This window comes from Saccostrea cucullata, unplaced genomic scaffold, assembly GCF_032062105.1.
Source record: "Saccostrea cucullata isolate Sc308-1 unplaced genomic scaffold, CSIRO_AGI_Scuc_v1 ctg176, whole genome shotgun sequence".
Taxonomy (NCBI): Eukaryota; Metazoa; Mollusca; class Bivalvia; order Ostreida; family Ostreidae; genus Saccostrea; species Saccostrea cuccullata.
In genome coordinates, this window is record NW_026939570.1 from 622899 (window position 1) to 640245 (window position 17347).

Consider the following 17347-nt stretch of genomic DNA (forward strand, 5'->3'; position numbering starts at 1 on the left):
ATTCTATTTTAAATTTTTCGTTCAAATTGGTCAATCAATAATTATCTGGCATTTTTATGTTTTATTAATCTTGAAATGAAATTAATGATATAATAATTTCTATCAAATTAGATACTTAAAACTAAACTTTTTTGTTGAATTTTATGTACGAGCTATCTAAGATATTTTACGCCATTTTGAAAGTTTCCAATGTAAACAAGAACAAGGGTGCTTGTGTTTTTTCAAACCTTAACATGTTAATTTACATCGAAAGTAAAGCTTTTCCGGTGAGTTTTTCTCAAATACATAATATAGACAAGGAAATTATATTTTACTGCTTTCATTACCCTCTCAGTTTAATATGATTTTGTCTGAAGTTTTTTTTCCACAAAATACAATTGACAGATAATGAAAACTGTCTATTGGGTAGTTATTCATCAGGTCCAGCACAATCTCTTTATTAAGCTATAAAGCTTTATTAATCTATTCAAAATAGCTTTATAAATATATTTATATGCATTTTTTCACAAAAACGTTTTTTGAAAGAAATAAACAAAAAAGTCGCAAATATTTGACTATTCATATATGTACTATGGACTATCAAAAATACAACCTAAATCATAGAAATTCTTAACATTGCTGCTGTTTAATACTTTTAAGCAAAATATGAATTTCCATTGTTTGAGTAACTGTGTGTGCAGTGAGGCGTGGGTAAGTATGATTGCTTCTCATTGTGTTGAACTGTTACCAATCAATTATCCTGTTGGCCATAACTGGCCTCCTTTATAATTTCATTCAATAAATAACTGTGTGGTCACTCATCAATAGCCCCAAAACTTTTAAAACTTTGAGTACAAAGTCTCTCAAGGAGACGCAATTTGGTGAGTGATTTCTACATGCATTGTATTCAGAAGAAAACAAAGTTTAATATTTCCACTGCACCAAGGTGCGACTTTTTGCACATGTTGAAAAAATAACACATCTGAAAAAAATCTGAGCAAATAGCTTAATCAAGCTATTCTGAATAGCTAAATAAAGCTATATAGCTAAATCAAGCTATATAGCTTAATCAAGAGATTGTGCCGGACCTGTTCATTGCATTATCTCCTACTTTTCTTGTGTAGTCACGTATGTTTATATCTATTGATTTTGTTTCAGTTCAGAATGTATTATATATACAGGTATAGGTATATTAAACATGTTAAACATAAAAATTCTTAATCATAATACATCATAATTTTTTTCAGCACCGAACATTTGTTGTTGTTGTAAATTTCAATGACAAGATTGCTCGGATCCGAGCCCGCATGCTGCACAAGTTGTTTGAGATTGGCTACCCAGATCACCAGTTTAGACTTCGCTACAAGGGGCAGTACCTCAGGGATGCCTTTCTCATCAGAGATTATGATATTGTTGACAACTCTGTGATTAAGATGATTCCTTTGTCAAAGAAATCTGATGTATGAATTTTATATTCTTTCCTCATAAATCAAATGAAAATAAAAGAAGAAATGTTTTTCTCAAGTTGTTAATATCATGTAAATTATATTATACATATGTACCAGTCTTAATACAGAGTATTTGTTTATTGAGAACTAACAAACAAAAATTTTATATCTACACTCTTCTCCATGGCATGCATCTCAATTGTAAAGAAAAATAGTACCTGTATAACATTGGGTTTTCTTTTTCAATGAATGAATGTGGCAGTCTGTGCTCATAGATAAGAGTTGAAACTACATTATGTAATTCAATATTCTATTTCTATAGAGAAATATGAACTAAATACTTATACCATGTTCCATTATTTCAGTCAATGTCTGACCTACAGTCGGTGGCGGGATCCTCCACAGTAAACCTGGATCTGAACGCTAACGAAACAACCGACGTCAAGGCCCCACTGTACAAGGAAATCAAAGCATTCACACTGAGAGAGAAACTACTGAAAGACTTCAATGTATATATATATAACTTAATTTACAAACTGTATTATAGCTAAGTCTCTGGTGATGAATACTTTTGTTATGCAAAGCACAATCTGATTAAAATCAATATTGTCCAGCTCCTTTGTTTTTTTATTGTCACTACCTCATGTAGCGACAATAAAAAAACAAAGGAGCGGATCGAGGATCTGATTTTGATCAGATTGATGCAAAGCAGCTATGATATCACACTGTCTATAAGCAGTTTCATTTATGCTAAAATTTTGAGCAGCAGTAATGCATAAAATTCTATGAGTGAAGGTTATGGGCAGTTTTCTGTATAACTTGTTATTGTATGAGCTATTGTTGAATCTTTATCTTGTGTTTCAGGGCCTGTTGTACATGCACTTCCTGACCACCTGTCTGACCCTGGTAACGACCTTTTACTACTCTTTTCTCTGGACCTTCCCAGTTTTTATTTTTGCCGTTTTGTTCCGTCCCCAGTACACAAGAGTTGGAGGATATGTTGGAAATAACACTCATTTGTAAGTCACTAAGAAGTATTTGTCTGAAAGTCAGATTTGTATATGCTAAGGTCACCTTTTAAAATTGTTTGTTTGCCCTTTCTCTGCTTACTGGCTATAAAAAGTGGCTCTACTAAAAACTTTTTTAAACCACCAGAAAAGGATAATTTTTCTCTTTCATTCTAAGACTTGTATTTTCTCATCCCATCAACATGTATATAATTATACTGACCCAATTTTTTAACCCTGAGTTGGAACAGGCAGCAAACATAAGATTAGAGATCTAATAAAATAGAATTTATTTCCAATTAAAGTGAATAAAAGCAAATCACACGTTATTTGATAAAGTCTACCACAAACATGGCAGTGGTTAATGCCTCTGATAGTTTTGTTGTGTGTTAATTAGAAAATATACAACTTAAATAAATAAATATTCAAAAAGAAGTTTGATTAATTAACATATAAAAGGGTACTAGTTACAATCACCATTCACCACTGTAAATGACTTTCTTTACAGGAGATTTATTTTCTGTGTGGCATACTTCTTGATCACTACTGATTTCTTTGTTTACAGAAGAATTATTTTCAATATTGCATACTTCTTGACCTTACACTATAATACTTTGTTTACAGGAGATTTATTTTCTGTATTGCGTACTTCTTGGCTTCTCTGGGGACACTAGGAGCAGCTATTTACATGTCTGCCACTTCCTGGATGGTGATTGTGGTAAGTTTTTCATCTTATATGTGATTGTCAGAAAAAAAACTTTAAGATATCTGATTCCAGCTATTGTAGTTAAATCATATGAAGAAAAAGTGGTTGGAACTTGAAACTTACTTGGATATCTTAAACATATTTTTTTAAAGATATTAATTCTCCACTGCTCGAGATACCATGCAGATCAACTTTAAATTTTTGTGCAAAGAAAAAATTAAAAACTAGACTTTCTGAAATTCCTGATTTGACATCCATAAGATAGGATTGTATTGTATTACAGAATCACGGCTATGAGGATTGGGAGTTTATCAGTGACTGCTCTCATAAGAATGTATTCACTGCGATATTCTTTGATATCTATAAGATTGTATTCAGTATTGTGTTTCAGAATCATGGCTGTAAGGACTGGGAGTTTATCAGTGACTGCTCTCATAAGAACGTCTTCACCGCGATATTCTTCGCCATGCAGTCCCTCCTTCTCCTTCTGTCGGCCATTGTTGTGGGCGTGTTGTTCTTCAGTTTCAGACTGGAGGTAAAATAGAAAATACAAAAGTCAGTCTACCTTTGATTTTATAAATATTTGAATATCTATATATTTCATTTGAAAGGGAAAATTTTCAGAACTTTTTTTTCTCTGCAGATTGGAGATTATATTGAACAATTCCTAGTTCAGGAAAGGGATATTGAAATGGTGATGGCAGCCGCTCGCAATGGAAGGTTAGCTCCCTTTGTAAAGAATATTCTTACATGTAACCAGTGTGTCTACTATTCTTGTTGCCTTTGTAAATAAGAAAACCTTCAATGCCCACGGTTTATTTCAGACTGAAGGACAAGAGAACAGCGGCCTATGAGCTGGCAGCCATGGCAGCCTCTGGTGACGACAACAAATTCAGAATCGTTGCAGAGGGAGGGTGAGTCAACTGTGCTTCTAAACATTGTATCCATAAAGACTATATCAAACTGTAGAATTTAAAATACCTGACTGCTATAATCTTTTTTTGCTATATTTTTCTGTTTGATTAAGTTTGGAGGTTCTGCTAGCTCTGGCAATGAGTACAGATGAAGGAACACAGGAGCATGCAGTGGAGGCTCTAGAGGAACTCATCACCATCCCCTCCATACAGGTAATTTATCATCCCCTCCATACAGGTAATTTATCATCACCATCCCCTCCATACAGGTAATTTATCAACCCCTGCATACAAGTAATTTATCATCCCCTCCATACAGGTAATTGATCATCACCATCCCCTCCATACAGGTAATTGATCATCACCATCCCCTCCATACAGGTAATTACTCATCACCATCCCCTCCATACAGGTAATTTATCAACCCCTGCATACAAGTAATTTATCATCCCCTCCATACAGGTAATTGATCATCACCATCCCCTCCGTACAGGTAATTGATCATCACCATCCCCTCCATACAGGTAATTGATCATCACCATCCCCTCCATACAGGTAATTACTCATCACCATCCCCTCCATACAGGTAATTTATCATCACCATCCCCTCCATACAGGTAATTTATCATCCCCTCCATACAGGTAATTGATCATCACCATCCCCTCCATACAGGTAATTAATCATCACCATCCCCTCCATACAGGTAATTTATCATCACAATCCCCACCATACAGGTAATTTATCATCACAATCCCCACCATACAGGTAATTAATCATCACCATCCCCTCCATACAGGTAATTTATCATCACCATCCCCTCCATACAGGTAATTTATCATCACAATCCCCACCATACAGGTAATTAATCATCACAATCCCCTCCATACAGGTAATAACAGTAGCTGTGTTTTTACAATACTGTTCAGTGGGTCTGTGTCATTGTACAAGGTATTTCAGAATATTAAATAGATTTCAGCCTTCACTGTATGTCCTGCCTATTTTTAGGACAACTTTGTGGAGATAGGAGGAGTGAAGGCTTTGACAGCACTACTCCACTCAGAGAATTCCCGAATCATGCAGGAAGCTGCCAGTGCCATCTACGGAATAGTATCAGAGTCTGACGAACACAAGAGTGCCGTAGTCATGGATCATGGGTAAATGTCGCCATATGTTTTGTGAGAAATGAATTGAAGTATTTTAAAAATCACAGGTTTTTACAGAATGCAAGTCATGAATTTGTGAACAATGAAGAGCTAGGCCATATTGGTGAAAAGATATCAATAAACTGCCTGTTTTAATACAGTGGCTCTGTGTAAGTTATATCAGATTCTTAAATTATCATTAATGTTATTATGGCAGGATATTTATATAGAAATGTGTGTTGTTTCAGTCTGGATGACCTGGCCCGTGCGGCTTACCAAGGAACAATAACTTGTCAGAGGACCGTGGCCAGCATCTTCCTGGATCTGGCATTCAACAGAGATATCCGAGTCCAGATCACCTCCAGGAATATTCCAGGTAACTGTATCAAGGGACTTAACTAGTGATCAAGTCAATAACTCTGATTGTCATGTCAGAGATATTATGTCTGGCATGATACCAACTTGAAAGTTCTGCTTTGATCTTGAAGGTTTGTCTTTACTTAAATGTTAATACACTGATATGAAGAACTAACACTTAAAATGTCTGTCTTTATCTGCAGCTCAGGCCTTGATCCACCTTTGTAGAAGCAATGATGTGGAGACTCAGAGATATGCTCTACAAACACTAGAGCTTCTGGCAATAGAGAGTTCTGACATGATCTGTGCCCAAGTAGGTGTCATTGTAAATTGAGCTCTGCATTTACAGTTAAAGAATTACTCAAAAAATAACTGTTCTGGTAAAAATGACAATTGTTCTATTTAGGAAAATCTACTTGAGGTTCTTTTGGAGCTTCCTATGAATACCATGGATGAAAAGCTGTTCCTTTTGGCTGGAAAAATCCTCCTATACTATGCAGAAAATAGACATGTAAGTCATGCCTAACTTTGTTCCTGGGGTATAAATCATAACATTGTGTGGACACCTATTTTAAGGAAGCCATCATGTAAAAATGCCCCTTAAGAAGTTTTTTTGATGGGTTTCTGCTTACAGACATGTGAACTACTGATGGATCACACCATGCTGAAGGAGTCTCTGAGTATGTTTGCCAGAACCAAGGACCCCATGCTGCAGAAAGTTGTGGCTAAAATCATCTTCTGTATGCTGGAGGCTGCAGATCTACGGTGAGTTATAAATATTTCAAATCAGGACGTGTATCTTTAAAAGCCTACCTTTATATCAGGTTAGATGAGTTCAGGTTTAAGCTTAGGACTAGAAGCATCAGTCTGTACATGATTTGATTACATCATTGTAAACAGCTTTCACCAAAATATCAAATCATGATGACATGGACAGTAAAAAGACATTCTATTTCAAATAACAGATGGAACACTATTTAACGAACTTAAACATCAAGATTTATTTATTGAAAATGACAAAAACTAAGAGTAGCAATTTAAATGTGTATACAGACAGATAAAGTGTGACAATGGAACCTAACTATAACATATAAAGTTCTTCTGAGTTTGAACTAAAACAGATAAAAATTTTAATGATCTGTGACAAGATGATATTTTGAAATCCACACATACTAGTAAAATATTTGATGTTACATTATTTTTCGACATACACTGAATGTTGCTTGTGTTATTATTTGACAGTGTGCGGGCTCGGCGCCTGAAGTTGGACCGGGTTCTGGAGTATATAATGGACAACTCTGCTGACAGGGAGGCGTGGGACATGGCTGACCAAGGTAACATGTAACAAATAAATTATAAAGCTGTAAAATACTGACAGTATATCTGTTATCATTTCTTCTGTGAAAGAGGTTCTTAATCTGCATTAAAGATTCACTGTGTGTGAAAATAAAAAAAAAAATTAAGTATAGCTCTGTAATCTTAGAGTCAAATACCTACTTCCTACATACCTGGTCATTCCTATATTCTGAGTCTGTGACAGTATGATAATGTAGATATTTTCTAACATTACAGGCCTACAGGTGATGAATTCCAAGGACGACCACACCCCTGTACCCGCTCTTCCCTCCCTCAGTACACTGGAGAAACTCAACAAAATGGCTGCCAAGGACTCGTTTGGATCACGAGCTTCCCTACGCTCAGATCAAGGCTCATCTGGAGGCTCGTCTGATGACGTAAAGAAGGGACTGAACTGAGGATATACCCTCCTCCCCATGCAATAGAACTCAAGTACTGTTGAAATCTTTTCTGTGACGATGTTAATTAAATTTTCCATAGTATTTTATTTTTGTTACAATATATTTATCTAGTATTCTAATAATATGCATAAATTTAAAGTTTTGTTTATTTTTTCCGTCCAAAATATGCACTCTTTATGAGTTATTTAAGGAAGTACATGTATATTGTACAAAAAGGACATACTAAAGTATATCGATTTTGTTACCTTTTTTTTTTTTTACAAACTTGACATTTATTTGTTGATTACTGTGATAATTCTATGATTTATTCCTATTTGTAGCATTTTATTCATATAAACCTGTATGTTTATATCTATCTGTATGTAATCCTTCATGTTATTTTTTAAATATTTATGATTTAATTGTTTTCATTATTTACAACCCTTAGCTATCTTTATTATGTATTAATACATTTTCATTTTCCATTTGTTTTAATAAATTCCAACAATTTTATTATTTATATCAGACATTTTATTTGAGACTTTTGGAGGCTGGTCCTCTTTTGCTTTATTAACCATGTTAACCGTTATAAACCAATGCAGTAAACTATTGAAGAGTTACAAGTGTGTTTTTTTTCTCTGAATTGTGGGATGTTGTCGGGTTTCTGTAGATTACAAGTATTTTCATGCATAAAGCTACTATTATCAGCCCCTTAATGTGAAGGTTTTGTAATAACAGATACATATTTTGGGTTTCCCAGAGCAAAATATGACAACAGCCATTCTTTCTATAATATTGAATGGTACCCGTCTTTTATTCGCAAATCCTCCTATACCCCTAAGTAAAATTTAATGATACTTTCAGATTCTTAGTTACTTAATGCCAATGCACACATCCTAATTTCACTTTTTGATCTGAAACTTATTTCGGTTCTCCCAGAGTAAAACATGGACTTCCCCATTGTATATAATTATATGGGAGGCTGGGGGTATCATTTAGTGCACTCAGTGTGCACAATTCCTCTATGATGTTTTGGTAAATATTTTAAAATTAAATCATAATAAAAACAAAACAAACTAACTTAAAATACACCTTTAATAAATATAAATTGCATCATTTGTTCATAAAAAATATTTCACTTTACACATGTATATTCATGACTGACAACTTTCGGAAAGTTTCTTCTTGTATTAAAATGTCAATGAGCAGAAAGACATTAAATATCTACTAGCAGACATCTCGGAACAATGGAGTGGCAATGGAGCCTAACAGTTCATAACTGCTTTTCTTGGATTTAGTATTATGTTAAATGCAGTTGTATTATAAAACACACATAAAAAGGAATCAAAATGTTATCACCAAGAATCTCACATCTTCATGTTTGTAAAACAGATTAAAATGCACTCTTGAGACAAATTCTGAATTAAAACTGGACTAGATATTACAGCGCTGAGTAGCCCGTGTAGCCAGTAATGAAAGGTAGACCAGTACCCACAGATTTCTGGTAGTCTAAATAATCTTCACCAAAAAAGTTCAGAAGATAAATCTCCTCTTCATAAATTCTCTCTCTGAAAAATCTCCATGACACTATTGTATAGGCTATCAAACAGAATGGATTTCCTAATATAAGCTGAAAAAAAATTAAGTAAAATTCAAACATTAATAGGTCTAATATATTGAAATGCTTTAATATGCAAAAACCTAACCCCACACATACTTGTTCTTTATTTGTTCCTCAATGCACTATATGCAGCAATGACATACACCCCTTCCCTGAAAACTGATAACCTAACAGCTTTCTACATTTAAGTTTTATTTTCTGGACAGAAAGTGATAATTGCTGCATAAAAGTTTTCTGATTTTTGTAAGCTTGAAGTGAAATATGTTTGTAACAGTTTCTTTTTCATGTCTTTATCAAATGCTTTGTCCAACATGTTCATCTTATTTTGATCAAGTACGCTAGATCATGCATGTGTATATTTATATGATTTTGTTATGATCACCACCATTGAGATTTAACATTACCTGAGTCCCTATGCTCCAATATAACCACGACAATACCTGAGTCCCTATGCTCAAATAAAAACCCACGACAAAACCTGAGTCCCTATGCTCAAATAAAACCACACGACAATACCTGAGTCCCTATGCTCTAATAAAACCACATGACATTACCTGAGTTTCTATGCTCCACTAAAAACAACTTGACATTACCTGAGTCCTTATGCTCCAATAAAACCCACGACTATACCTGAGTCCCTATGCTCTAATAAAACCACATGACATTACCTGAGTTTCTATGCTCCAATAAAAACCACTTGACATTACCTGAGTCCCTATGCTCTAATAAAACCCACGACAATACCTGAGTCCCTATGCTCTAATAAAACCACATGACATTACCTGAGTCCCTATGCTCCAATAAAAGCTACAACAATACCCGAGTCCCTATGCTCCAATAAAAACCACAACAATACCTGTGTCCCTATGCCCTAATAAAACCACATGACATTACCTGAGTCCCTATGCTCCAATAAAAACCACAACAATACCTGTGTCCCTATGCCCTAATAAAACCACATGACATTACCTGAGTCCCTATGCTCCAATAAAAACCACAACAATACCTGAGTCCCTATGCTCTAATAAATACCACAACAATACCTGAGTCCCTATGCTCCAATAAAAACCACAACAATACCTGAGTCCCTATGCTCCAATAAATACCACAACAATACCTGAGTCCCTATGCTCCAATAAAAACCACAACAATACCTGTATCCCTATGCCCTAATAAAAACCACATGACATTACCTGAGTCCCTATGCTCCAATAAAAACCACAACAATACCTATGTCCCTATGCTCAAATAAAAACCCACGACTATACCTGAGTCCCTATGCTCTGATAAAAACCACAACAATACCTGATTCCCTATGCTCTAATAAAACCACTTGACATTACCTGAGTCCCTATGCTCCAATAAAAACCACTTGACATTACCTGAGTCCCTATGCTCCAATAAAAACCACTTGACATTACCTGAGTCCCTATGCTCCAATAAAACCAGCCGACGTAGGACGGATGTCGACACCAGGAGTACACTCCCCTGGTGACCAGCTGATGACCTGGTCTCTTGACGTACTGGACATAATGGTTAAAATTTGTTGAAGCCGTAATCATACTGGCTTTCCTCAGAGATTCTCCCAACAGGACTAGTAGTACACCAATGACAGCTATATAATAATACTGCTTTAAACCTAAAATAAAAATGGTCTTATTCAGAATTTACGTAAACAAAATGATGAAATTCATAATTATACATGTGCATTTCTGCTGATAAAATGTTTACATATGTTTCTGTTTGTATAAATTCTGTGTTATTTGACTCATACCTGGTGCTAAATACCATTCTACAAAAAACTCCAGCCAACTAGCTACTGCTGCCAACTTATACTCGCGACTGTGGTCCAACAGGTACGAGTCTAGGGTGAGAGAGCAAGGATTTGTAGCTGCTGTTGTCAAATACTCAGAGAAGTGGAAGAAGCTGAGCGCCATCAGGTACCACCCAAAATGAGTCAGGGTGGTGCCAGAGAGGCTGATAAGACACCCGAGTCCAAACACCAGACCAAGGAAGCCACCTCGTACTGCCACCTGGTAAAATATACAATACAGTAACTCAAACCTTCACCTGTTCACATCATAATGATCATTCTTTGAAAGAAATCCATCACCTCCTATATAACATGATATAAATTATAGTTTTATTACAGTTATATAAACCAGATATCATTCTAAAGAAATCATCAAATTTACATTACATGTTACAGTAGCTAACAGTTGTCTATAAAAATTATTTGGGAAGTAAAAATAAGACATGCTTTCAGTTTCATAACTAAAAACTAAATAGATTATTCATGCATAATTAAAAGCTAGTATTCAGGTACCAATATAATGCAAAATAAAAGCAAATGATATCAATTTTGAAAAACACTCTATAGTACTTTAATATGCTAAACGTGTACCTTGTAGAAGTTCATTATACAGCAGTAAGCTTAAAAGGTTTTAAAAACACCACCTGTTGTGGTGTAGCTGAGCAGCACCAATACGCCATAATACCTTTGTAAATAAATTTTGCATACAGTAAAAACAGAAAGAACTGTAAAAGTATTGTATATAAATAATTAAAATTAGTTCCTAAGTACGATATCCATGGCACAAAAACGATGTATACAGGCACCACCAAGAAAACTTTTCAAACTTATTCTACCATTCTCAACTAGAAACGCCATTGTAAACACATTTCGTGATAAATATTTCTTTTCTTTTTGTGAATTTTTCAATGATCACGTTTAAATTTATCGATTACTGATAGCTGTAACATAATTCCGATTACGGGTATGGAAATAAATATATTAAATTTTGCCTTTCACAACTGTATTTGTTAAAGTTACAAGTAAACTTAAAAGCTGTATAAGAACGAAACAAAACGCTTTATATCCATCATGTCACCTGTATGACAATGAGCAGTTCAAAATAGGCTTATTGGTAGTTTTGGTTTAAAAAGACTACAGATCAAAATATTTTTATTTGGTACTGAATTGTAGGCTAAAACTTTTTAGTACAATATAAAGATAAAGATGTTTCCATGATTTCATGGAAAAAGACCGTATATTTATTTCTAATTTTAAGTCCAGAAAAAGATAAAAAATGAAATTATTAATATAGTAAATTGTTATACGGAAAACCATATATTTTTATGATAACATTGCTAATTTTAAGCAACTTATGAAAATACTATTTAATGGGCTGTATTAAATTCAGTCATATACTGTATAAAAGTACGACTACCATAAGAATTTAATTTAGAACTTCCTTGTCTTCTTTATTACTGACATATACACTCCAACCCACCCCAAAAAAGTACATATATGTCATCATCTAAAACATGAAAATATTGGAAAAAATATAGATGTATATATAATTGATCTAATTATTACTTATCTTTTATAGTGTTTGAATTTTTCACATGTTATAAAAAATGAGTACAGTATATTTTATCAGTATCCTGTTATATATTATATCTCTAACATAAACTTGATCTTTAATATGTGTTTTCTAGGAATGTGTAAATGTTGGCTGCATAAAATATAAACTGAAGTTAGACACATGCATCACCTATATTCAAAAATGTATTAATGTTTAATTTTAGAAAATAAGACATGAACTACGCAGAGTACGTTTTTATGCGAGAAGTAAAATTCGATGTTCTAATTTAAAAAGGGATCTGTCGTTTTTTGATAGTAAATGATAAAACTTTATATATTAGATATGTAAAACATATTTATTTTTACATATTCACTTAATGGAAGTTTATATATTGTGTATATCGTAATTTAGAAAGGGAAGAACATTCTGATTAACAGTCTTTTCAATGTTAAGAAAACCTTTAATTATGAATAACTTCTCCCTACCCAATCACCATACTCCAACACTTAAACTTATATGTATAGAGCAGCCCGGTCCTCCGGGCTGCAATTAGTCGTCGTTATTGTAGGAAAAATAATAAATATAATTATGATACAATAGCCATTTCTAATTGCAACCTTTGACAAAAAAATCTTAATTTACATAAAAACCCCCTGTAATCAAAACTTTTATCTACAGATAAATATAGTTTTCATAATTCAGCTTTGTTTGTGCTGCCATTATTATAGTTTTATTGACTTGTATACCAAACTCTAACTCTTATATCTAACCCTGGTTTTCACAAACTTTTGAAGCGTTATACCTGCCAAAAAAAAAACAAAAAAAAACTACATGTGATCAGAAAAAAGGGATAAAAATTGTATTTATTCTGTATCCATTCTCCTATAAATGGATTGTGTCTATACAGGCATCTTCATTTTGGGCAGAAATAAATACCAATCGTTCCTGGAAAATTGAATTCTTGTCGTGTGAAAAGAAAGAAAGAAAACAGACAGTAATAGACAATAAATTGACATTTAAAATTTGCATAATACACCAAAAATATTGGAAACAGCTAGCCTCCTTAATGATTTTGGCGTCAACCGACACTGAGCAGAATCATTAAGTATCGACAGACCGATTATCTCAAAAGTCAAGGACCGCATCAGGTGACCAGTATTACTGTATAATGACGCAGTGATTTTGGTTTTTTCTTCTTTCTTTATTTACGGATATATCTGTTTTAATAATCCATTTATTATATATAAAAGTCATCCGTGACATAATCCCCCTAATTCTCTGGTTACGTCTATTTCGACTTCATTTGTTTGTCAACATGTTTTCGATGAATTTTCACCCTTATTAAATTTTTCTATTTTTGATTTGAAAATTCTTTTATGGATGAAGAAAATCGATGCTAAAAAATCTCAAACAATTAAACTTATTATTGTAAAATTTGGATAAAGAAGCATCGGCCTTGCGGCCTAGGAGTACATCAATCAGGATTCAATTTTGAAAACAGAATGGTGAAACGATCTGCTCAAGGTCCTTTCTTTATTAAAATTAATGATATTTTTTAAAACTTGAAATAAATAAAATAAATACAACATTAATCTTGATTTTTATACGTAATCAATTTATTAGCCCAAAAATCAACACAAAATTGTCCAGTCACTGTACAAGTTTGTTTCCAAAAATCTTCAGATTTCAAAGAGAAAGCATGCAATGTACGTTGATTTGTAAGGTTAAGAATCTGTTTTAATACTCCCCCACCCCCTAACCATCCACCCCGACTTTCCATGTGGAATACGTGAGCTATATGACCCTAGTTTTTATGCTATGAATCCATCCGTTTGTCTGTCTGTCCATTTGATTTTTCGACCTTTTCTGAACCCAATTTCACATTTTTTTTCACAAAAAGGAAAATAATACATATTGAAGCTGCCTTACCTAATCATGGTAACTAGAAATATAGGATAGAACAACAATAAGTGTAATTTGCAAAAAGTAATTAGTACCTTTTTATTATTTTTTTTTCAAGTCTGGCCTATGAACCACATTTTGTTAAAGTACAAAAATAAAGAAAAACAAGATGTGTTTGTGAAACACTATGCGCCCGGCGGCAACAAAGTTTAAAAAAAAACAACACATTTTTAGCATATAGGTCACAGTCAAGGTCACAAGGTCATTGATCTTGGTGTCATCTGAAAGAACTTGATTATTGAAAAATGCATATCAAATATGAAGTCTCTATCTCTCATGGTTCAAAAGTTATGGCGAAGATTAAAGTTTGCAGAAAAAAGCTATTTTTAGCATATAGGTCACAGTCAAGGTCACAAGGTCATTGACCTTGATGTCATTTGAAAAAGCTTAATTAGTGGAGTATGTTTACCAAATAGGAAGTCTCTTTCAATCATGGTTCAAAAGTTATGGCGAAGGTTAAAGTTTGCAGACAAACAGACAAACATATAAACAGACAAACAGACAGACAGACAGGACAAAAACAATAGACGCCTCGAATGTTTCGATCCGGGCGCATAACTAGAGTTACTGTGAGCAATGAGCTCACTAAATGATACCCTCCGCCTCCCATATGAATGTAATGGCAGTGTACAAACCCAAAATTAGGAAAGCCAAAATATGTGTCGGATAAAAAAGTAAAATAGGAGGTGCACAATGTCAATATGTAATAAAGATTCTGTGAAAGTTACATCAAATTTCATTTAGCGGTATGAGAGGAGCGTAACAGACGGACGGACAGGCAGACGGGCATACCGATTACTATATACCCTCTTGCTTTTAAAGCGGGGGATGGGGGTGGGTGGGGGTGTTATAAAAAAATGTTGACTTTCTTGATACAAATTGTTCCGACAGACCTTTCTGTAACATATGATTCTGTCATTTTTAGGCAAATCTTTTACAAATTATGGAATTATCCATTTCCTCTCAAAGTATAAGAATCCAGGAATGTATCCTCGTTATATCTGATTTCATGTTAATTTACAGAAAAGTATACAACGTTTATCACCCACCATCCGCGTTCAGACTGAGTAAACATACTTGTTTATAATAACCTGGCGGGCATTCTCTTCTCACAAAATAAAACTGGCGGGGTTCCTTATTAAGGTCTTCTTATTTTATTTTTAAATTACCCCACAACCTTGAACAGTTATATATAATAACTCTGTTTTATGCTTCTGAATATCCATTAACCAGTGACAAATATTTTTTTTTATTTCAAATTTAAGGAAGTTGAGCCATTGGTGGGTTCAGTTTGCTCGATGCGGGTTTTCAGTTGGTGGGTGGGTTCAGTATATACTGTAATAAAAAAAGGGAGGTAAAGAGACAGTGGGTGGCGTACTTGATTGTCTTCAGCACGTTAACTCCTATTCTTATCAATCTCTTCACAGACAATGAGTCAATACTTTGTTTTTATGAAGAGCATTTACACGCAAAGTACTCATTACTCAGAAAGTCAACACTGCCAACATAGTGATTAACAAATACATTGTTACTCAAATTATTATCAAGACACAAGAGACTTATTCAATGTTTACGTAGAGATTTTAGAGCTTTTTCTTCTTGAATTAATTCAAATCATATAAATTACATACATGTAAGTATGTGCATTTTTATTCTTATATCTATAGTCTCGATGCATTAAAATTGAAGATTAAAACTTTGATAGATTTTCGTAATTTGTTCTTACAACTAAGCACCGTTTTGAGTTACCTATTTAATATTGAAGACATGGGTATGCAGAAAACACCTTGCTAGTTCTGTGGTTCCACTTATTTCGCCAAAAATTCATTCCCGTTCATCTGCTATCTTAATCTAAGAAGGTTGATACTTTTTTAAGCCCTCATATTCGTGCCTGAAAGATAAACTTCGTGCTGAAAACGATTGAAATAAGCGATATGACATACGATATGACGGGAAGATCATTAAATATTAGGAGATTTTGATCTGCTGTGAAAATTGAGTGAAGTTCGAGCCAAGACAAGCCGTTTTACCGAAATTTGAAAGTGTGCCATGAAAAGCTGTGCAGCTGAAGAACTGCTTCCGTTTGGCTAATTACACCGAACTTATCAAGTCAGAATCGTTACGTAACCCTAAAAAAATAAATTATTGAATAGGCAGATTTCTAGAGACATCAGGAGGAAACAGAGAATGCTATATCCACTTGTCGTTTTTTATATACTTGAAACACTTTAATTGGAATGAAATTTTAAAATCTTGTTATTTTTAGATTTGATCAAATATATTAACGGAACTGCAACAAGAATCAGTTTTAAAGCCATACTAATTCATCAGCAACTGCTAAATTTCTTATCTGCCGGAAATTTATTTGTGGCACATGGACAAATTGGTGAATCTTTCACCACAGTTTAATATCAAGTTTAAGAATGACATCTGAAGTATCCCAGACATAAAAACCGATGAATGTGCATTTGTCTCTTAGGAGAATAATAAATGATAACTTAAGAAAAATCACCAGTCGCTAGACCAGACCACACATATGCTGGTTTTTCTTAATTCGGGTCCATTTGCATGAATTCAAGACAGCCCCGATGGAGTGATAGGCGCGTGATGGACGTTCTCTACGAGATAGAATTGGTCATTCAATTCCCATTGGAGTCTCTATCAGTCACAGTCCCCATTGTCAAAGCCTGAAGACAACGAGAAAAGGGACAATGGCCCTCGTGCCGAAAATGTCTGGGAGAAGATTCGCCTTGACAGCCCAGAATTCTATATCTTAGAATCTAAGGGAGAGAAGCCAATTACCCAGGGCCTAAATTCCGGGGACCATTGTCCCGTCTTGTTTGCTCTCTCTGCAAGAATTTTGCAGATGGTTGGATTAAATGTCGCCCATTCAGTGGTGGATTGACACTTTACAGATTAAGTCATCTCTGAAGTGGTGTTAAACTAATTAGTGCGAATTAATTATTTTTATCAACTGTTAAATTGTTTCTTTTCAAACTGATAAACACAGACAAACAATTAAGGTCCTTGAAGAACATAGAACCGAATTGTATTAAACTGAACAGTTTATTGCAAAGAGAACAGATCTAGTTAACGCTTTTTTCTG

The 17347-nt window shown here is 34.1% G+C and overlaps 2 protein-coding genes across 2 annotated transcripts; one reads left to right on the plus strand and one right to left on the minus strand.

Annotated features, from left to right (window-relative positions):
• The first annotated feature begins 183 nt into the window (after positions 1-183).
• On the plus strand, positions 184-7913 carry LOC134253344 (uncharacterized). Its single transcript, XM_062735876.1, has 16 exons — positions 184-266; positions 1227-1439; positions 1793-1936; positions 2292-2446; positions 3059-3152; positions 3532-3675; positions 3784-3860; positions 3965-4054; positions 4168-4267; positions 5061-5209; positions 5446-5573; positions 5758-5867; positions 5961-6065; positions 6189-6319; positions 6797-6888; positions 7127-7913. The coding sequence occupies exons 1-16, from the start codon at positions 234-236 to the stop codon at positions 7306-7308; spliced, it is 1947 nt and encodes a 648-aa protein (XP_062591860.1). The 5' UTR covers positions 184-233; the 3' UTR covers positions 7309-7913.
• Positions 7914-8371: 458 nt separating this feature from the next.
• Positions 8372-11330, minus strand: LOC134253322 (protein-S-isoprenylcysteine O-methyltransferase-like). The gene is made up of 4 exons (XM_062735851.1): positions 11316-11330; positions 10686-10944; positions 10333-10550; positions 8372-8920 (listed from the first exon to the last, which is right to left on the minus strand). Exons 1-4 carry the CDS (start codon positions 11328-11330, stop codon positions 8732-8734), a joined length of 681 nt encoding a protein of 226 aa, XP_062591835.1. The 3' UTR covers positions 8372-8731.
• Between the last annotated feature and the right edge of the window lie 6017 nt (positions 11331-17347).